This window comes from Aythya ferina (assembly GCF_964211825.1).
Source record: "Aythya ferina genome assembly, chromosome: 15".
In the NCBI taxonomy this organism is placed as follows: Eukaryota; Metazoa; Chordata; class Aves; order Anseriformes; family Anatidae; genus Aythya; species Aythya ferina.
Genome location: NC_140314.1, coordinates 17,462,841 through 17,485,506, shown reverse-complemented (window position 1 = coordinate 17,485,506; position 22,666 = coordinate 17,462,841). Strand labels below are relative to the sequence as shown.

At 37.5% G+C, this 22,666-nt stretch overlaps 2 protein-coding genes across 6 annotated transcripts; one reads left to right on the top strand and one right to left on the bottom strand.

Annotated features, from left to right (window-relative positions):
- Nucleotides 1-20: 20 nt before the first annotated feature.
- Nucleotides 21-12,163, top strand: BFAR (bifunctional apoptosis regulator). 4 transcript variants are annotated; one of them, XM_084536373.1, is made up of 10 exons: nucleotides 21-250; nucleotides 4,096-4,161; nucleotides 5,346-5,418; nucleotides 6,401-6,731; nucleotides 7,528-7,729; nucleotides 8,062-8,231; nucleotides 8,886-9,030; nucleotides 9,214-9,384; nucleotides 9,920-10,122; nucleotides 11,035-12,163. In XM_084536373.1, the coding sequence occupies exons 4-10, from the start codon at nucleotides 6,466-6,468 to the stop codon at nucleotides 11,225-11,227; spliced, it is 1,350 nt and encodes a 449-aa protein (XP_084392499.1). In that variant the 5' UTR covers nucleotides 21-250; nucleotides 4,096-4,161; nucleotides 5,346-5,418; nucleotides 6,401-6,465; the 3' UTR covers nucleotides 11,228-12,163. The 4 variants fall into 4 exon arrangements, with proteins under 4 accessions (XP_084392499.1, XP_084392500.1, XP_084392502.1 ...); XM_084536374.1 differs by lacking the exons at nucleotides 21-250; nucleotides 4,096-4,161 and adding an exon at nucleotides 5,108-5,227; XM_084536375.1 differs by lacking the exons at nucleotides 21-250; nucleotides 4,096-4,161 and adding an exon at nucleotides 5,200-5,222.
- LOC311444911 (phospholipase A2-like) lies at nucleotides 12,164-22,654 on the bottom strand. 2 transcript variants are annotated; one of them, XM_084536378.1, is made up of 4 exons: nucleotides 22,333-22,654; nucleotides 18,290-18,455; nucleotides 15,691-15,797; nucleotides 12,164-13,170 (listed from the first exon to the last, which is right to left on the bottom strand). In XM_084536378.1, the coding sequence occupies exons 1-4, from the start codon at nucleotides 22,376-22,378 to the stop codon at nucleotides 13,025-13,027; spliced, it is 465 nt and encodes a 154-aa protein (XP_084392504.1). In that variant the 5' UTR covers nucleotides 22,379-22,654; the 3' UTR covers nucleotides 12,164-13,024. The 2 variants fall into 2 exon arrangements, with proteins under 2 accessions (XP_084392504.1, XP_084392503.1); XM_084536377.1 differs by lacking the exon at nucleotides 22,333-22,654 and having other exon boundaries at nucleotides 18,290-18,874.
- Nucleotides 22,655-22,666: the final 12 nt, after the last annotated feature.

Genomic DNA, 22,666 nt, shown 5'->3' with positions numbered 1-22,666 from the left:
TGGGGGCAGGCACCGCGCTTCATGTGGGGTGTACTCCAGCGCCCTGCTGCGGTGTGTAAGTGGGGGGAGATAGCCCCGGTTGCCGCTACAGAGTCCTAAAATATATATATATATTTTTTTTAAAGAGCATTTTTAGTTACTTTATTTTTGTGGGGGAGAGGTGTTTCGAACTGTCACGGGTGTGGGGAAATATGTCCTTTGAAAAAGGTGAAGCAGTTAGCACAACATAGATGGAAGCGATGCAAAGTTGGTAAGATGTTGAAATGCTAACGCTGGTTATGGATTCACCTTGGTGATGGAGCAGGGGTGTGTGAAAGTGCTGCAGATGAAACATTTGTCATCCCACTGCATAAAACCAACACTTCTGCAGATCACTGTAGATCATTGTAAAGCTCAATGCACAGCAAAATACCCCCACACCTCTACTATGGAAGGAAATTCTGAAATAAGGCCTGGTACAAGAGCAGGAAACTAAACTCATGAGGAAGAATAGTATGAAACCCAAGGGGTCCAGTTCACACAGCAAATGAAAGCTCTTTTCCAGCATTCCAGCAGAATGAAAACAAATGGGAAATTCCTAATGAATTGGGAGATAATTTCTGCATAGAGTGGATGATATGGAAGTATGCAGGACTGGGCAGTAAAAAAGAACTTTTAAATATTTTTCAAGATGAGGCTTTGCCTCTTCACTGCTAGCAATTTATTCTACATGTGCCCACAGCAAATCATCTATATGATTAAATGGTGCAAAGCAAGACATTAGTTGAAATAGTAGTAGAGATTCTTCTATTTTGCAGTAAATTGGCTGAAGCATGACACTTGAATCTTGCTCCCATATTTTTTTTTAAGAAATGCTCCTGCTGCTTCTTGTTAAAGAGCTTAAACAAAAGACTCAGAGGTAGCAGCGGTGTTCAACTAATGGGTAGCGAGCAAATCAGATTTTGAGATGCCGAGCAACCTGCTCACAACCCCCGTGGTCAGTGTTGAATGTGTTCAGCTTGAACGTGTGTAGTGCCATTGCAGCCCCCGTGGTCAGTGGTTGCAGAGCCTGTGCTAAGGGAGAAAATAGCCCCAGGCTAGCAGTGTTTGGCCCAAGGAGAAGAGGCGCTAGGCCCAGCTGCAGAATTGGGCCAAGGGCAGCACAGCTGCAAGCCAAGGCTTTGAGACAGAAGGGCTGTGCTTCTGAGAAGGCAGAGCCTCAAGGGCAGCTCTGTGGTGGAATGGAGCCGGGTCTCCAGGGAGGGAACACCAACTGATTTTCAAGAGCAACCTAGTTTTCCCAATGCATGGGCCACAATTGTAGTAATATTTGCTTGGTGACATAAACCATGTGTGTTAGAGAATGAAATTTGTTTGCATCATCTCCTGGGCTCAGCTACTTGATATACGCAACAAATCGAGAATTAGTAGTAACCAATGTACCTGTAATCAAAGTTGAACTTTAGATATAATATAGAAAAAATGCAAATGTTATTCCAAGGGAAAAGCAAACTGCAAGGTAACTTTGCTTGAAGTTTGAACCTCTCTTCGAGGTTCATAAGTCACTTAAATTTAGTAGGATAGATCTTGTGTTTTCTAAACAGTTTTCTAGAATGCAGTGTGGTTTTCACAAGTTGCTACCTGTTTTCATTTAGTTGTAAAATTATGATAATCTGTATTACAGAATTACAAAAAGTGGTGGAATGTTACATTACTAATAGGTAGCGTAAATCTTTGTACTTATTCTGGAAACAAAATGATCTGCATAGAGCAGTACTATGTGTGAAATAATATTAGAGATAACCTGAAAGTAAGTATAATGCTGTGACCCTTCCTAGCTCAGAGAGATCACTGGCTAATAGTTTTATTCATACTTTAAGCAAATTGTGTTTTCTCTCCTCTTTTCTCTCCCTTCAACTCACATGCATACAATTTATAGAATCATAGAATATCCTGAGTTGGAAGGGACCCTTAAGGATCATCAAGTCCAACTCTTGACACCGCACAGGTCTACCCAAAAGTTCAGACCATGTGCCTAAGTGCACAGTCCAATCTCTTCTTAAATTCAGACAGGCTCGGTGCAGTGACCACTTCCCTGGGGAGCCTGTTCCAGTGTGCAACCACCCTCTCTGTGAAGAACCCCCTCCTGACGTCCAGCCTAAATTTATTAAGGAAAAAAAGAAAAAAGAAAAAAAAAGAAAAAAAAAAAGAAAGAAAAAAAAAAAAGAAAAAAAAAAAAAAAAGAAAGAAACACAAAGTTTGATGGCTGTTTTAGAAATTTAACGTTTTTCCCCAAGTGGCTGAGCAATCCAGGAAGTCTGTTTCAGTTACAAAACAAAGCTAAATAAACTGCAAATAAAAACGTCAGATGCTGTAATAAAGTGTGGTTACTTAATATTAAGTATTATGTATTACAAGCAAGAGAGATTTCCTGCTTCAAACGTAGGTATTATTATTGTGCATTTAAAAGGAAAATGTGAAACTGTTAACTATCCTTTGGGGCTTTAGCTATTAAAAAAAAAAAAAAAAAAACACACACACACACAAAACAAAACAAAACAAAACAAAAAAACAGTTTCTTCTTAACTTGGAGGAGAAAAATGAACTCATATAGCAGGACTAAAACAGCACAGTTATACTTAGGATTGACTCCTCTGCAGATGACAGTAGCTACAAAAATATTCATGTAGTGATATATGTGGCGTAATAATCTGTACTACAAGTTAATCCAATTTTACCTTGGATATAGTATTGTATGCTCTGGTTTTAAGAATGCAGCATCTTGGCAATGTGCCACCTATATATGGTAAAAAGCATATTATTATTTTTTTTTACATTAAAGCAGAATACCCTGCTTAATTAGGGTTTTGTGGAGTCTGGCAATTATTCATCACAAGTACTTTCTATCTAATTTATAGTAATTTGAACTACTGTTTGATTCTACACGTCTTTTCTCATTGCTGGTCTAATGTCCAGTTAATCCTCTCATATTTACTTTTGGATATTTTTTAAACAAAAAGTTTGCCCCAAGCTACAGAACTAAAGTTCAAATAGAAGAGAGTCATTTGTCTTCCTTTGTTTTTATGAGAAGGTCTGCTCTGGAGAAAAATCAAATTCTGTATGACCATGTTTACAGCCTAGGCTGCTCGTTCTTTGATCCACTTTTGGAATATTCTCCTCTTAACTGTTTTCCTATAAAAAGTTTATTGCAATGAAAAGGAAATGCTATTAGGTGTTAAAAAGAATTTATAATTCTTATGATATTTATTCAAGTTTTAATATCAATTATTGTGTAATTGTCCTTAATGTTTCAGAGGCATACATCTTCACTTCTGTTTAGTTTCAGAAGATAACATATTTACCTAATGAAATAAGTGCCTACCTGATTTTTTTTTCCATGTATACATTAGTAACTGCACTTATGAAAACATAGCTTGTAATCTTAGTTCCTCAAAACTCCCATTTTTTAATGACACAGGAAAAGCTTGGCTGCTTTCCAAATGACTGGGTAGTCTTGAGAGAGAGCAGGGCAAACAGCTAATTACAATGTTACAGGATGAGGGGGAATGGGCTTAAGTTGTGCCAGGGGAGTTTTAGGTTGGATCTTAGGAAGAACTTCTTTACCGAAAGGGTTGTTAGACATTGGAACAGGCTGCCCAGGGAAGTGGTGGAGTCACCATCCCTAGAAGTCTTTAAAAGACGTTTAGATGTAGAGCTTAGGGATATGGTTTAGTGGGGACTGTTAGTGTTAGGTCAGAGGTTGGACTCGATGATCTTGAGGTCTCTTCCAACCTAGAAAGTCTGTGATTCTGTGATTGTTTTTTTGGCTATGAAGCATTGGAAGTTAGCTGGTACAGACTTACCATTTACTCTGTGCTGATAGTGGAATTCTTCATTGTTATTTGACTAAAGCTGAAATCTGTTTTGGAGTCCAAAATCATTCCTATGATCCCTGAACCATTATAACTAAAACTGTGTTTAAAAAATCTAACAATGCTGTGTATGATTGAACAAATATGTCTGTTTATTCCATGTCAATGGAAATTTGTTTAGTACCTTTAATATATCACTTTAAAGAAGGTCAGAATTGGATGCTCCTTTTTTAATCACAAACAGATCCAAGCAATAATAGCTGCAGTATTGCTAATGGAACTCCACTTGTATGTGAAGAAGCAATAATTGGTAAGTAAACCAAATAAATATGCAAGTGTGGTATGCAAGTATTGGATTGTTGCTCAAAGAGTTGATAAACTTCTCAGCTATGTGTTTTTCTGTCCCGGAAGAAATCAGATTAGAATAGTTCTAGAGAAAACAAAAATAGGACCGTGCATGTGTCAGCACAGGAACAATTGACTTCTGGAGACACCTGGATAATATGGGAGAGGAAGCAATGAGAAGCTATTACTTTCATTATTGAAATAGGCTGAACTAATGGTAATGTTCGATATCTGATTTGGGTAACTCAGATGTCATTTGAACTGGATTTGTAGCTTGTACCAAGCCGAACATGGACAAAATCTTTATGAAAATGTTACTTCTTATCACACACTGAAAAATACATCTCAATAGTACTTAAAAAAATCAGTTTGTTTTGGACTCCAGTCAAAAAGAAATACAGTAAGGGAACAGAGACATATAAATATTTGTGAATGTGTGTTATATAGAGAAATACTCCCAAACGTGGTAAAAATAGCCTGTGTGAGCCAGCTCACTGCAGTATGTATTAGCTCTGCTGTTGAACAAGCCTCTAGAAGCCTAATTGACCTCTGCAACTAACCCTCTAGATCTCAGCTTGTAAAATAAACCTCGTTTATTAGACCACGTTTCCGTGAAGGAAGATGAGCGTGGAGACGTGTGTTCAGCAAACGCAGCCCAACTCACGAGTGTGGGAGTGCATTAAGAGCACCGTGACGCGTAGCGGTGCCACAGCATGGCGCAGCGCGGGGCTTAAAACGGCCCGAGTCGGGCTGGGCCTGGGCCTGGGCCTGAGGGGGAGTGGTGGGGAGCAGGGCCGCCGGGCTTTGAGGGGGCCGGGAGCTCTGAAGGGGCTGGGGTTAGCGGCGGTGAGGGGAAGGCGGGCTTGAGGTGTGTCCGGCCCCGCCTGGCGCCGCTTCGGGGGGGGAGGAACAGAAGGGCGCCCTGGGCCCGGGCCTCGGCTGAGGTGGCGGCACCGGGGCGGGAAGGAGCGGGCGGGCAGTGGGGAAGCCACCGGGGGAGCTCTGAGGCTCCTGGTTGGTGCTGAGGTGAGGTAGGTCTGCGGAAAACCCCGCTGCCTCTCCTTTAGAAAATCAGGAGGACGTTTTCAGACGGAAAAGAGTGGTTTGGTTTCTTCCTCTTGGAAGTGATCTGTCGCTTGCTTTACGTAGGAAACTGACAGCCTGTGCTTGGCTGGGAAGAGAAGTGGTGGTGAGCGCTTTGGGGAGCCTGGCTGCACTATCGGTATGTTGCGCTGTACTGCTTGTCGGCTTCATTATTCTTTTTTCTTACAGACTCGCATGTTTACTTCTTTGTGTTTGGTCTGGTCTGGTCTGGATGGAAAGATAGTAACCCGGTAGTGAGCAGCAGTCAGATGGGGTAGAGCGTAAGCGTATTTAAGTTTGTTAATGTACAAGGGGAAAATCTTTCAGCCCTTGGTCCTTTCTCACGTGTAATGATAAGTCATCTGGATCAATGTGTGTTCTAAGAAACTAGATACGACCAGTTGCCAGAGTGTAGTAGGAATATAAAACAAATGGGATGATATTTTTGGCAAGCTGGGGGGGAAACTTACACTGGAAAAGATGTGGAAATCCTATGCTTTTCTCAGCTGTGCATTTTCAGAAATACCAGCAATGGGTAATTACTAGTAAAGAAATTAATGCAGAGCTCAGTCCTTCACTGAGATGGCAAACAGAACAATCCCTTATAATTTTGAGGCATGTGACTAAATGAACTGGGGGTTTTTACATTGCCTAGCATTGGTCTTTGTTAAATTTTATTCCATATACTTGTAAAGAATAGGGCCAGAGTAAATTAGATCAAAATGTTGCACGTATTCTGGTGTTTGTTTTATTTATTCTCTCCTGGTATTTTCTAATGATGTTTCTTTTGATTTTGGCCAAAGCCAAAATAAGATGGGTGTCTCAATTGGAGAGTTGGTGAGGTTTTTGGTTTCACTTTCATGTGCTACCTAACACTGGAAAAAAACATACAGGGAGACTGAGCTCAACACTTTACATCTAGAGTCTGATTTTGATTGTAGTTTGTAACAAATACATATTTTTCGAAAAAGTAGATAACGTTTCATTTTGGAGAGAGTTAAGTTAGTTAAAAAGTTTAAAACTATCAGAGTGACAGATGTTATGATGATAAAATAAACTTCTTGCAATTCTAAACATCTTTAGTAACTTTTCTTATTGGGACTTATCTTGTTGCTTTACAGAAGTAATGCTGTACCAGATTTGAAGATCTGAGAGAGCTTTTGGTTTGCATAAAGTATAAAAGGAAATGGAAGAAGATGAGACTTCACGAGGTGAACCAGAGAGGGCAGAATTTAAAGCACGTGCTACCCCTGAAATCAGTCGGCGAATATCAGTTAGTGAGTTCCATTGCCATTGCTGTTATGACATTCTGGTTAATCCCACCACCCTGAATTGTGGACACAGTTTCTGTAGACATTGCCTAGCCTTGTGGTGGGTATCCTCCAAGAAGAATGAATGTCCAGAATGCAGAGAAAAATGGGAAGGATTCCCCAAAGTCAACATTCTTCTCAGGTAATTGTAATGTGCTTTTCTTTAAAAAATTATTTCTTAAACAACCAAAATTAACTGTCTGGTTTCTTGAATCTGCTATAAATTCTTGTATTTTATTGGTAATTTGAACTGTCACAAGGATGTTTAGAGCCAGAAGTCTTATACCTTGTTGCCTTTTTTTTTTTTTTTTGAACTGTTCAAGCATGTTTTTCTGCATGAAAGTAAAGTGTTGTTTGCTTGTTTGTTTTTCTTGCATCCGTTAAAAGTATTAGGAAATAACCAGTTATTTGAAGTTAGAAGGATCCTTGATAAGTTTGTGATTATTTCTGTACTAAGAATTATTTGTAGGAAGAAGTATGATCTTATGGCAGAAGAAAGCTCAAAATATCAAACTGTTGTCTTAAATTACCTGCAAGTTCTTGCAGTGTGTTCAAGACAACATTGGCCTACATTAATAGGATTTTAATAAATAGTTTATAGAATTAATGGTGTACTTTTATGTTGTTTCTTGCTTAGAATTTTGGAATGATCAAGGCATCCTAGTAGTGTACACAGTACTGATTTTATATATGAGATAAGGATTGTTGTTTTTAAATGTGAGATTTTTAACTTCCTCCATCTTTAAAAGCTAAGAAAAATAAAGTTTTAAAGTAATTGGTTTAAGTTTAATTTTACTAAGTATTGTTAACTGATGTTTTCTTGCTTTCAAAGATGAGTCTTCAGTAGAGGCTGGAAAACAAAAATCTTAAAATTAATCCCTTTTCTGAATGCTAGGCCTCAATGGTTATAGGTCAATGACAAGTATTTTTCCCATTAGGGATGTTATTGAAAGACTTTTCTCTGATGCAATTGAACAAAGAAAAGAAGATATTCAACAAAACAGTGATGTAGCACGCAGCTTAACAACCTTCCAAAAATATGGGAATGACCAGATTTCTACAGCTCCAAACACGGGAAGAATTAATCCTCGAGGAGGAGGGTTTTTCTCAGGCGTTCTGACAGCTTTAACTGGTGTAGCAGTAAGTTTTGTTGGGATGGTTTTCCATATACTTCATTTAATATGTAAATAAATATACTTAAATTACATGCACATAAAAAAGGGTTGTATAGAAGATATTTTAGCTGAGCTGAGTAAATAAGGTAGCAGAGTTGTCTGTCAGCAGCTATAATTGTAATATACAACAAATGGAAGTTAGACAACTTCAAGATAGTTCCTTGTAACCTAAATATTCTCCAGGGTTCTTAGCATGAAAGATTTTGCATGTTAAGTCCATCAATGCACATTTATTTGTGTGATAATATATTAGCTTTGCAAAGGATCTCTTTTTTTTTTTTTTTAATCTACATATAGGTAGTACTACTTGGGTATCACTGGAGTAGCAGAGAATTTGAAGATGATCTTCTTGTCCACAAGCCAGTTGCTAAATGGACTGCTGAAGAAGTGATACTTTGGCTAGAGCAACTGGGTCCATGGGCTTCACATTATAAAGAGAAATTTCTGCTGGAGAAAGTAAATGGAAGGTGAGGGGTCTAATTGTCAGGAGTGGCTGTCATTTGAGTGGACTACTAGATAGTTTTCGTTAGACATGGTATATTATGAAATAACCAGGCTTTGTTCCATAGATAGTGGGAATATTCTATGGATGTAGCAAAGGAAAATACAGGGTAAGTTTTAACACTTATAGTTGAAAACTTTAGTAGTAGACACTAAGCAACCTAACAGAAAATTTTCTAAGAACTTGTTTAAATACTAACAATGTAGACTGAAATGATACTGAAAGTAAAATTCTACTAATGCATTATCTACCCCCCACCTTTTCTTTCTTGCGGAAATATGTGTGCTATATGCATTGTTGCACTCAACCCAAGAGTTCTAGGTTTGATATCAGGAGACCAGACTAGATCTGTGATGTACTGAAGAATTGTGTTCAGTGATAGCCAACAAGCTGCTAAATTTGCGTGCTGAAAGCAGGCAAGAGAAAACTTGAAAAGAAGGATATTTAAAACCCAGGCTCTGAAACGCAGTTGATTCAGAATACTCCATGTGGAATGTAATCCAAAAGGTGATAACTTCTATCAGTAGCTTATTGTTTCATTATGTAATTACTGATTTGTTAGTCATATCTTTTTGGTGAAGAGTCACTGTTTACCTTCTGAATTCTTCTGCTTTTGTAGGCTCCTTCTCACACTGACAGAGGAGGATTTCACAAAAGAGCCTTACAGTATAGTGAACAATAATCATAGAAAAGCTATTATGGCAGAATTGGAATGTGTCAAAACTTTAGGTGTTAAGCCACCACAGAACCTTTGGGAATATAAGGTAAATTCTTTATAAAGTCTGTAATCTATATAAAGTAATTTTAAAATGTATTTCAAATAAAATTCTCTTAAAGTCAAAAGCAATGTTAAGGAACTGTTGTATTTGAAAAATGATCTTTTTAAAAAGTCTAAGAACTGATGTGTCCCTTAATTTTTTCATTGTTTTAAATTTGATACCTTTCAGGCAGTAAATCCAGGAAAATCACTCTTTATTCTGTATGCACTGAAGAGTTCTCCGAGACTCAGTATGTTGTACTTGTATCTGTTTGATTATGCAGAAGCTTTCCTACCTTTCATCCACACAATTGGTCCTATGCAAGAAAACCAGTACGAAGATATTGTCACAAAATTATTAGTAAGTGTTCAAGTGCTGCATGGTTGAAGCAATTTGAAGCAATTTAGTTGCTTAAAATTGTGATTCATCATTTCATCTCATTACCATTCAACTTTTTAAAAAGAAATATTGTAAAGTAAATGGTTCCTCTTATTTTATTGAATGAGATTAACAGTGTTACAACCTTTAGCAAGATATTTAAGGATTTTAAACACGTGAAAACGATTCTTATGATTTTTTTTTATTTTTTTTTTAAGGTCACATGACTGTAGAAAAACCTTTATCTGAAAATATCCACATTTAAAAAATGGCATTATAAAGTCTGGACATTTGTGATGTTTTGTGCTACTCCAATGGAAATTACTGTATTACAGTGCTATCTACTAGAAAGCATTAAAAAAAAAGATTATTACTGCTTTCATTTTTTTAAAAAACAAAAACAAACAAAAAAAAACAACAGAGGAGTAGTGGAAATAAGCCAGCCAGTATTGTGTCTATTTAGTAGGAAACCGTTTAACAGTTTTTTTGTTTTGTTTTGTTTTTTCCTAATTTACAGGACCTCAAAGATCCTTCTTGGAAACAGTGGAGAGAATTCATTGTGAAGTATTTATTTGTGCCATACCAGTTGATAGCTGAGTTTGCTTGGGATTGGCTGGATGTGCACTATTGGACATCAAGATTTATAATTGTAAATGCAATGCTGCTCTCTGTTCTCGAGCTACTCTCCTTTTGGAGGCTCTGGTCAAGAAGAGAATTGAAGTAAGTCTTACTGAGCTTGTTGAAGGGTTTAGGAAGTACGTGACCTTATAAACTGGAAAACAAGTCTCTTATGACTTCACACTTGCTTACTGAAATTACATGTAGTGTCTAACCACAACTCTGAAACTAATAAGAATATGTGAATTTAAATCTGCACATGCACTAATTTCCAATCTTGAATATATTTCTTGCTGTGAATACTTGAAAGGATTTCTTACAGTTGGTCTTACTGATCAGATGTAGCAAATGCAGTAATGGTAATATACATGTTCCTAACCATTAGTTCTCAGGATAAGAGTTAATGTGTACCTGCCTTTTATGGTAAATGGTATTAGCTGTCAGCTGAGAACTAAACATGCAAGAATTCTGTCAAGATATACTTATGGTATAGTTACTAAAGGATGTATCCTCAACTTAGTTTAGTTAGACTGATATCACCTCTGATGGTGATCAAAATTGCTAGAAGTAACAGGAAACTTACACCTGAAGTAAGACCAAAGCAGTATTAATATCACTTCATAATTGCTTGATCTTTTGTTTATAGTTTTTAGAAGTCGCATAGGAGAAAGTCTTGGTTTGACATACATGTATATGGGGTATTCGCTTTCTTTGTCAGCAGCTAGGGGGCAGAACATCTTCAAACGAGAACAGAGTATATGAACATAATCTATGACAAATCCAGAATTTTACCACTTTAACTGCTGTAGCTTGTAGTCTGAATAAATTGACTTAACACATCCTCACATAAAATGTAGTATTACTATATTTAAGAAAGTTTCTACGGAGTGCAGAATGATGCTTTGCAGGTAACTGAGTAAGCGTTGAATAATTTGAGGCTGCAGCATGTATTAACTTGGCTTAGAATGGTTAAAAACAAAGTTCCATTAAGCCTCTCCCTTTCCTTTTCCACAGGACTATTCCTCACAGAATGTGGAGACATTTCTGGAAAGTCTCAACCCAGGGTCTTTTTGTTGCTATTTTTTGGCCTTTTATACCTCAGTTTGTCTGCAATTGTTTGTTTTACTGGGCCTTGTACTTTAATCCAATTATAAACATTGATCTTGTGGTTAAAGAAGTAAGGCGCTTGGAGACACAAGTGCAGTGATTGGCATTAGAAATGTTGAGCTATTTAGTTTCTAAAAGTGGTTATTTGAAAGAAACTTTGCTTTTTCTCCTGTATGTATATGGCAGTGAAAATGTTGGATTACATTAAAGATACAAAAAAGCCTTAAGGTAAGTTACTCTTAAACAGTTGATTCCAACTCTGAGGATGGGCTTTATTATCCAAAATTATTTTTATAGTAAAAAAAAGTATATCTGTATTCCTGATTTTGCCATTTAAAACTTAGTCATGTCATCATATTTTTGATCAAATCAAACATCTCTATTCTGTCTTAAAATCGGTGTCTTCTGAACAGCTACTGTAGTGTTTAACTTAGTATTTCATACCAGGGAAATGTGTTGCTCAGAACTTAAACTTGCCAAAGGAGAGTTCCTCCTAGACAGGCTTGATATTGAAAGTACTTCAGTGTTTTCAGCCTGCTTTACATGTGAAGTTGTGACTGTCAAATGCACAGTAAAGTTTGTTCTAGAATTCCCCGTTGAAGGCAAAGACTGCGTTTTCTTGCACTTTGGAAGATATTGGTGATTTGCGATTCAATTTGCTTTGTTTTGTTCAGATCAGTTAGATTTCATCGATAGTTTCTTTAATGCTCTCCTCTTAAAGTCTGTTGCTAATCCTTAAATTCAGGATTATCTCTTAAAGGGATTATTTTGGATAAGTGACCTGACACTGTAATTATGTCTTACTGCAATGTGTATCTAGATCTGTGAGTGAATGTTGACTGGAAGGTTATTTTGTATAAACTGGATTGCCATTTTTTAATGTATTTTTTTTTGACTGAAGGAGAAGCTCTTAAATATTCAAGAGCTGTGTTGCCTTGCATTATGTTGTTGATTTTTTCATTTGTATCATTAATATTAAACTTTAAATCTGCCTATGAATATTTTTAAAGATTAAAGATACCTTTTTTAATCCTAATCCTTTCTAAAGAAGTTGTATTTATTTTATATCAAAGTGCTTGACATTTTCTTTGACGGTAAATGCTTCAAAAGAAAAAACTATGTTGAGCAATTTTTAATACAGGTAGGACCTCTTAAGTAGAGTGAGATACAAAAGTTGAATTAGATTTAATTAACATTTAATATGGACAAGAGGGCTTTTTACGCTGATGCTGTCACTTTATGCATTCCTTCCTGTCAGTTCAAATGTAACAAATGTTAAGATAAATGTTAGTGGAAAACTGTGGATTGTATCTTACATTCCAGGGAATCGAGGATAGAAAACTTAGAGTGAATGATATTATGAATCTGAATATAAACCCAACAATATTAGATATTAGGAAGGAATTCTTTGCTGTAAGGGTGGTGAGGCCCTGGCCCAGGCTGCCCAGAGGAGCTGTGGGTGCTCCATCCCTGGCAGTGCCCAAGGCCAGGCTGGATAGGGTTTGGGCTTTGGGCAGCCTGGTCTAATGGAAGGTGTCCCTGCCCACAGGAGGGGTTGGAACTGGGAGGTCATTAAAGGTCCTTTCCAACCCAAACTATTCTGTGATTCAAACAAATTTTAAGTCAGTTACTCATTAAACTGATAAATACTAAATAGGAATTGAGATAGTAAATAAAAGTTTACACCAAACTACTGAACATGCTTTTTTAGTCCATGTATTGTAAAAGATAAATGAGAATGTAAACGTTTACTTCAGCTGTTCTGGGACAGAGAAGCTAGAGTGGCAGGAAGGAGAATCAAGAAAGCGAAAAATCATTTCTTGTCAATACTGTGACAAAAATAGTCTTTTTAGTTTTAAATGCATACGGAGTTTTCATAAAGGCTGATGTTTTGTACCTAATATCTACACACAGGCTGAATCTCACCACACATAACATCTGGCCACAAAAGGTACTTTGTATGATAGGGAGCTTTAGAAAAACATTTGGCAGCTTGGCTATCACATTCACATGCCATTTTTTGACATTTTTCTTCTATTGATTCTGAAAGAAAACAAATAAGTTTGATATTAGTTTGAAGTAATTAGAAATAACAAATGGAACTACGGCAATCATTACTTCCTATTCTATGTTTGGCAGATAAATAATGCAATCCTTTACAAAACAGCAATCATACTTTATTTTACTCTTGTAGTTCAAATGCAACAGGAACTATACTGAACTTTAGTAAGACAGTTCTTTTGCTTATTGGGAAATCTGTTGTATTTAGACTGAGCTCCATGCAAGGACAGCTCAGCAATAGAGGATACATAAGCATGGTTTGCTTTAGCAAAAGTTCTCTACCTTCTTTAGAAAAGGAACTCTGGTAACTAATTCCTCTGGAAAGTGATATGTAACCCTCTTTGCCTGCCCTTTTGCTCTAGTGAAATTTGAGTTTGGGAAGAAATTTCCATTTCACATGTGCTTTTACTCCATTAAAGGATGTAGCATTAAAAATTATCTATGTGTAATAAAGAATGCAAAGGTGTTCCATCTTCAGCTTATATTCTCCCCCCTCCCCCCCCCCCTTTTTTTTTAATTAAGGTATTCTGTAAGAAGTTAGGTAAAGTATGTTAAAGTACAATAAAATCCATCTCTAGCCATGGTTGTTTTGTAATTGTAGTCCTTAACAGAAACTTAGTAGGGTTTTTTGCCATGAATGCTGTCTTCTAGCATTAACGTTTCTTGTTGGCATGAACGGTTTCTTCCACAGCAGTATGTTTTAGTCTTATTGTGCCAACCCAGAAACGGAATTTTTTTTTTCCTGCAGCAGTCTGTAAACTGAAAAAATTTTGATTATGTTTTGTCAGAGTGTGAAAGCTTACCTCAATCTCTGCTTGAGATTTGTCTAGGAGCAGAACAAGCATTCAGTTTTGTGATGAAGAAACTCAAATTCTGCTATGAAATGGGACTGTTTTTAATGTATATACGTTGATGTTGTAACTAGCTACCCTATAAGCTTCTCAATAGTGTAAGTAGTATAAATAAAATATTAACTGAGAAGACTAGAGAAGAACTATTCTTTTTTTTTTTTTTTTTTTTTTTTTTTTTGGGGGGGGGGGGGTTGAGGAGGAGAAGGGGAAGGGTTATTGCTCCAAACTTTGCTGGCATACCATTTGAGAAAGTTATTTTATTATTTTGTTCCAACTTTATTTATTGCTGATATGCTTATTGTCTTGACTAGTATTTCAAAATGTCAGCTTCTGGTCTGGAATAGGAGCAGAACCTTTACACCCAAACATAGGCTGACTGCAATTTGACTGTTAGATAGTTTAAGAGAGAAGATGCTTAGCACTTCCGGAGCGGAGGAGGAAATTACTAAGTAGAGAGTCTGTATGAGCTAGATGCTTGGGCAAAATAAGGGTTGAATGAAAAGGAGGAAAGAAAATAACATCAAAAACCTTCATCTGACTTCAGGTCAGGCAAATATTAAATTTAGTTGTGAAGCGAGGGTTTTTGTTTTGTTTTCTCTGAATGACCTACCCTGCTACCTGTAAAATATGTCAGTCTGAGAGTTAACTTTTAATCAAATTTATAAAAGGGCCTGCACTTTTGCAATGCAAATAATAAGATACTAAGCTGATTTGTATTCTGGGTCGTAGCATACATGCAAAATAACTTTGACTTAAAAAATATATTTTTTTAAAGTGTTAAGTGTTTTAAGGGCTTGCAAAGCTTGGGGGCTTCTTAGGTGTTATAGCTTCAAAAAGTTCTTGTATATGTGAAAACACTGAGTGTTGTAAACAAATCATGTAAAAGACATGCTGCTTCTCCCTGTTACATATATTTGTTTCATTTCTTTATCATCTCTTTGTCCCTCCCTTTTATACTGTAGCTTGGCATGTATTACATTCATATTTTGGAGCAATCAAACAAGCTTTATCAGGTTGAATTTTCAAATCTACATTTTATGGCTTGTGGACACGCTATTTCAATAAACAAATATACTCATCAAATAACTTATTACCTCAGTGTTTGAACTTTTAAGTTTTAATTGCAGTCACTTGTGCATTGCAGTCACTAGCAGTGTGGTGTGCAGTCAGTCAGTGGTAAGTATGTCAAAAATGTGTACATTGTGAACTTAGAAATGGTATGTAATATTTTCTGCTGAGTATAAAAATGATCCTTTTTAAACAGCTGTAATTTTCTGTCCCTGTTTGTAGTTGCTTTCCAGTTGGAGACCATGGCATAGCGTGGGTTCCTTAATATATGTACACGTTACACAGCTTGAGTGAGAATGGGTAGGTTGGTTTGTTTATTTTTGAAGTATTTTCTGAAAAAATAATAGGAACTTGTAGATCAGAATTTTGCTTGGTTATGTCAGCAGGTGGGGATTTAGAAAAAGAAATTGCATTCAGTTGGTATAGTCATGCTTTCTAGAAAAATAGCTTACCCTGCAAAGAGGTTGCAAAAGGAGGGAAGGTAAAATAAGGATTTTGCAGTTAAGGAAGCATCTCTTTATGAAGTCCATGAGGCAATCAGTGCAAGAAAAACTAAACCCAAAAACATTAACCGTCCACTCACCACACATGGCAACATTGTCTTCACATTCCCAGTGGTAACTTTCTATCTTAGGGTGACAGCCTGCTCGTTCTGCCTTACCATAGCAGCAGTCATGGTTAAAGCAGCACCTGAGAGAAACAGAAATGGGTTTGCCTTAATTCATACTGTGGTAATTTACAGTCACATAATCCAGATGGCTTTTATCAGCATATTTAGTAGGTTGTAAAGTAATAAAACAGTAAATGTATGAATGTGCAAAGAGTTGCCTAACTGAATCAAATGATGAGAAAACTTGTTAGGCCAAAGCATACTACCAAAAATGTCTTTTCATGGCAAAGTCCTTAGATGGTGCAGGTGAACTGTTCAGTAACGCATAGGCATGGTTGCAGTTTAATGTCATATACCTAAAACTGTTTACTCCCTATCATACAAAAAAAAAATAGAAAATTACCCCAGATCATGCTTTAAAGGTTATTCTTTTCACATTTGAGACAATGAATTCATAGACTTTCTATCACACTGTGGAACTAAACAGTATAGGTAAGTGTTAATGGCATATTTTAATGCTTAAAAAAAAAAAATATTCATATGGTGTGGAGACACTGCAAGCCCAGAATAGCAAGTAGGGAAGGACCTGAATTCAGATAAATAGTTTGCAAGTCTTTGCTGCAGACTGTTCTTTTTCCTTAGTGGAAGAACAGGATGCATCCGCAAGCTTTTTGCATTCAGTCATTCAGTTACCTCCTGGTAGCCTACAACCATCATATTATAGTATGTACGTGATGTTTAGCAATGGTGTTTAGGTTGCCTGAGGAATCTGTTTGCAAGAGACCTCACGGCATTGACTTTTTCTCACTTGAAATGACTTTTTTTTGTATGCTTGTTAAATAATTACTTGGTAATTGTACAACAATCTTCACTTAAACATCCTGCAGTACTTTACAGGCATTTTGCTATTCAATTTTTAAGTAGCTCAATACATCCCTTTTACATGTATGAGTAAGTGTCTTCCAAGAAACAAAAGAAAAAAAATGGACTCAGAGTCTTCATAGCAGGACTAAGGTAAATAAACCAGGAAGTATGGCCTTTTCTTTTCTTTTTTTTTTTTTTTTTTTTTTGCCACAGTTCAGTCTATCTTCATGTCTCTACAGAAATAGCAGTCTTATTAAGAATGCCTCTCTTATATTTTTAGAATAACTTTAGACCTAATTTAAGAATTTAATATAAAAAACAAATGCTTCTGTATTTTATATGTCTTATAAAATCAATAAAAATTGTCTCCATTTGAAAGTTTATTTTTGTGATAGGCATAAATTTGAATTGCAGTAAGTATTATACAAATAATTCCATTACAGACATTCTTGCTTCTGATTAAGTATTTCTGTAATTTCACTTAAATTGTTTTCAGACCTAATTCTGAATGTAAACAGTTCACAGTGTAGCTCATGACTATAAGAAATACAATTTGGTAAGAGTGTTTGATGCTACGTTTTAATTAGTGCCAAATACTAATTTGGTCAAATGCAGAAGCAGAGTAATAAGCCACTTCTGGCTTGTTCTGAATGTTACATAGCCATGGCTTGTGCAGAATAAGCTTCTTGCTATTATGGGACTTCTGTGAAGTGAGAAATAGACTCACAAGGAAAGATTAGCTTACTATAGATGCTTCGCCACTATCTTTGGTTATGCAATTAACTATAACTAATAACAGATCCTTCTTTTCATGTGTTCCCAGCCATAAAGCAGCAACCACAAATACTCTCTTTTAAAACAACAGAACTTATGTGCAAAAGCTTGAAATACATATGAAAAGATCCTAAAAGTTTAAGGTCTGAACACAACTACTCTGTGCAAAAAACTCAGATGCAAGCTTTCTGTATGCCTTTCTGTATGTTCTACCCCAAATGTAAGTGTCAGGTATTTGTTTTAATTTGTTTTACAATATAATCTGGTTGGAAAGTGATAACCAAGAGGTAACATATGGTGGGGAAATTTATTGTTATAATGATAACCTTGAAAATGTAAAACTTTTATTTAACTTTTATTTAACTACAATAACCATGAAATCATCTCCCTGACAGCTAACATTCAATTATTAGTTAAATTGACGGTAGTCAGTATAATAAGGTCTCATACTAAATTTAAAAGGACTGGTTTTATAATTATTGTAGTAATGATTCATAGCTCCTCTTATTCAAAAGTTATTTTTCACAGGTTGAATTTTGCACAACTTTCTATGTACTATTCATCCCATTTTATTAGTGTTCAAAACAGAATTAGAATCAAAAGACTTGCAATTGGGGCTTTTTTAATAGATAGTTTGAATGTTTTAGTTTTTAAAACGTCTCTAAGAAGACTTCAGTTTTCGGCCAAGCAGCAACAGCAAGAAAACTCAGTTGTACCATGAAACAAATATTAATGCAGTAAGAGTTTGAGATAAAGACTCATGTAGGTCTACAGTGATACTATTTAAATAACTTCAGAGTTTCTTAGCATTCTGAAGAATTTAGAGTCAGTTCCCGTGTTGATGTTAAATAGGCCTAATTCATATTTTAGTCCTTTTTCTCTGTCATTTGCAAGCATTCAGCACTTTGCTACTCAGATAAATAGTTACTCTTACCAATCTACTCTGTCCTTGGGCCATCCTCTTCCTCCCAGTCCACAGTAGCATCCATAACGTAGGTAGGCAAAAGGAGATCGTCCTGTAGTACATCTAATGGCTCCGGCTAATTCCAGAATTCCTCTTTTGTTCCTTAAACGGGCTTCCCCAAGAGTGCCTCTATAAACTATGGAAGAAAAACTTTGCGTTGAATCTAATGTGCAGACACAGTCATTTACATTATTAGTATTTATTTTAGCTTTGATAATATATATCAGTACTTTGAAATAATGCTCCATTCTTTTTTTGAAACTCTGGGGCACAGTGATTGACTGTCCTTGACCCAATCCCTTTTCCCCTACTTGGTAGTGAGCAGAATACTGAACAGCATTCAGAAAAGGTGTTGTGTTTTCCTCCCATGAAGGCAGCATATAATGACAGACTTCAGTCATTTCTGTTCTTAAAACTGGCTAGAGCTAGCATGTTCTGTGGTCTAGATCCACAAGTCTGCTAGGACTAGATGTCCTAAGTGATGACTTTCTCCTTATCCTAAAATGCAATTTTGCCTATGTTATTACTTTATATAATATAAAATTCACACTTGTACAAGTATATCCTTTTTCATGGGGTACTTTTTTTTTTCCACTAATGTATCCTAATTTCTAGGTTAAGATGCCAAGTAACTGACTTTTCTGGGGGAGAGAGGAGTTTCTGTTGTTATAATAAGTTGAAGGGATGAAGGGTGTGTGTATAAATTTGGGAGGGAATTCTTTTTGTTGATGTATGTGAAGGTTGTGAAGACTGTATGATTAATGTATATTTTAATGATAATTCCCCTTCAGGGAGCAGAGAAGCATGTGGGTGCTTGGAATCATTTATAGGGAAGTTAGAAAAAATGTTGGTTGTTTAAGGGATTCTCACCATCATTTCTACAGAACAAGACTATTGAAGGACTTTATTGTAGCCATCAGTTCAATACTAAAGCTGTTAGGTCCTGGGCAGATTAACGTTGGGACACCATGTGACTCTTTTTAGGGCTTCAGGTCATCCTTCAGTTTAAGCTAACACATCAAAGACCCTGGATGGTAAATAGGCAGCATTTCCTTATACTGAAGGCTCCAACCTATTTTCAGAAATTTTTAAGTCTTAAGTTATTTTTACACCAGCATTGAAAACATTTACCTTTGCTATCAGTACAGGTTCAATAAATTACTGGAAAAAAATGTTGCAGTAAGGCTGCAGCATTACAAACTAAAACAGCTTATAATCTTAAGTGGTTAGTTTTGCTAGTCCTGTAGCTAGCCAGTAACAACTGAAGGAACCACATTAGTGGCTAACAGCAAAGCCAGGTTTGCTGTACATGTTAGTAACTGACGAAACCCCAGAAGCAAGTGAAGAATGTACAGAGTGTATCTTGGTTCTTGGCTGCTGGGGAAGGAAGGTGTAGGAGGGCAACAAGACAGAAAGAGAAAGGTAAGAACTTCCAAATCACATTTCTGGTTACATCACAGTTGTCTGTTAACTTCGGAGAAATGACAGTCCCATATTTAAATCCAGGTAAAATGGAAGTGATGAACTGTCTACTCCACGGCAAGCTCAAGTATAATTTTTTTGAAGTATGCCACATAAATTAAAAGGAAATGAAATCTTTATCCTTGGAATTTTTCAATGTTACAGCATCTGGACATCCAGGTATAAAGCAAGGCTGTATTGTACCAGATGCTCAAAATGAGGCTGAAGGAAAGGTTTGTTCCAACAGCTTTATAACCCAAGTATAATAAAAGCAATGAAGGATGCTCCTAGAACTCACATAACGACAGAAACAGGAGGAGTATTGGCACGGTAATGATAGCGTTAGTGTATTAGCAGCACAATAAATGTTTACAAAATATTTTATCAGAACTTCTGTGGAATAAAGCCAAAGAAAATATTAAAATTTCAGGTGTTCCTGCTCTCAAAAGAAAGCTTTACAGACAAGTATTTGGAGGTTAGGGGGGAAACAAAACTAACGAGATCAGCAAACTCAAGTTTAAATGGATGTGATATACCTGATTTGGAAGTAAAGGTTGAAGGAAAAACAATGCTATACCAATTTTAAGATTACTTTACACATTAAAAATAGCAGATGGGGACACAAACACAATCTATTCAGTTCTATGTGATTCTGATGAATAAACCACAGAGATTAAAAGCCACCAGGTGACTTTTTGAAGAGTGAAATTAAGTTAACAGTGAAGACAGCCTGAGAGAAAGTAACAGTAAGTAATCACATTATGTTGGTGTCCTGCCTGATTTCAAATCAGTAATTTTGTTGCCCAAATTGGAGTCCTGCCACGTTTGGAGAGTTTAAACTTCATTGTACCTTCATGGTTTGTCACCTGTATGAACTCTTAAGCATTTTGATTGTGCTGTACATGGTTATAGAATTATAGAATACTTTGGGTTGGAAGGGACAATGTAATAATTAACATGTTTTTCTGCCTCAGAAATGGTCTTTCTCACCTCATCTTGTTGCACAGACTACTGATATGCTATCTCTATGAACTGTGGTCGCGTATAAACTTTGAACAGATAAATTTGCCTGGTACTGTGGGCCAAGCATTGAGAAACAGGTAAATTGCATTTCCCTTCCTCCTCACTGCCTACGGAATGGGTGACTGCGATGCTTGACTCAGCTGTCGGGCTGAAGCCAGGCTCTCTCTGTAATGATTGCTCTAGGCTGGCACAAGCAGTGAAACAGTCTTTCATTGTTTTCCTTAATGTTCTTGCTGAGGTTTGGGCTGTGCAAAGGATGAAGTCTTGGAGGATGATCAAAATGCAGAAGGAATAATAGGGGCACTCTGAAGTGAGGAACTAGAATTGGGGCAGTGAGCCTTGTGGAACATAAAGTTGGCCCCATTATGCAAGCACATTACCTTGTGGTCTTTAATCAGGTAACTTTTTTTTTTTTTTTTTCCACAGACCCCTGATTCATTCTGTACAGAGGGTATGCTGTAAGAACAGGTCAAGGCTCTTGTCCTTAAGATCTTTCTATTTGTGAGATTTAGTTTGCTGAATTTGCCAGTGGTTTAAGAATGTGTGGACAAGTGCAGGAAGACAAAAGCGAATCTCTTAGTTAAGGCAGCTGAATGCTATTCTGGAAAACTGGATTTTATCCTTACAGCTGTTAGAGAGGTTCAGCATGAGGTTAGTTTTAACCCTTTAAAACGATGCCTCTCAATGGTGCCAGCCTGCTGAATATCCCAGGGCTAGAGAAACAAATTACGAGTGTACTGCTGAGAGCTAGGCTTTGAGCAGTTGATGTTTCCTGTCATTTATAGTAGCAGAAAATAAGATTGGGTTCTGTCATTTCACCATGGAAACCTAAAATTAGTAGATGCTTTTATTTATGTGTTAACTTAGCTACCTATCTGTAAAAGAGGGATGATGATGGTATAGTTTCAAAAAAGCATGGAGTAAGTACATTCAGGTACTATGCTGATGAATGCCTCAGAAAATCTATGAGGAAATGGAATAAATTATTACAACTGGTCTCTAATACTGTTTAAGAAACAGGATATTAATTTAATAAGTAGGGGACAAAAAAAAATTAAATACCTGCTAAGTGAGCAGTCTGTTATAGTCAGGTACGAGGCAGGGGTCCTTTAACTACATTCCCGTGCTGTAACTTACTCCCGAGGAATGAGTCAGTCTCTATGAATAAGCCCGCTGTAGCTGTGCAGACAATCCTAGCACCAGCAATTCCTTACTTCAGGACAACTTTGTGCCTCGGGTGTCTTAACACCCTGAGATGGGTATGGTAAAACATCCTGCCTCTGTGGAAAGGTTATTACACCTGCAGTTGGGTTTTACGTACCAAACTTTTACACATTTTGCCCATTACTGATGAACTTCTGTTAAGGGGGGGGGGGGGAAAGGCAGCAAAGCTCCCCCCCAAGAAGCAAAGCCCCCTTCCAGCCTCCCCCCGGCCCAGCAGCTCCCCTTGTCGGGGGCAGGTCTCAGGCCGGGGTCGCAGCCCCTGTAGCCCTGCCCCCGAGCCCCGTCCGCAGCCCCAGGGCACTCACCAGCCAGCAGCAGCAGCAGCAGCAGCGGGCCCGGGCGGGGCGCCATGGGCAGCGGGGGCGAGCAGCGCGGCCTCGCTCTGCGGCCGTCGTGCGGGACTGAGCCGGGGCCGCCCTCGCCGGCCCTAAGAGGCTGCCCCCGGGCCGGACACCGCGCTCCTGAGAAGGGAGGAGCCGCGCTGGGGGCCCCGGCTGAGCGGGGACAGCCCCGCTCCTCTCTCAGTGCGGCTCAGCCTCGAGGCGAGGGGCCGAGCAGCTCGGCTCTGCTGCGGGGTGGTGCCCAGCGCCGGGTTCGTGCGCTGAACCGGGAGGCCGGGGAGGCAAAGCTGCCCCTGCT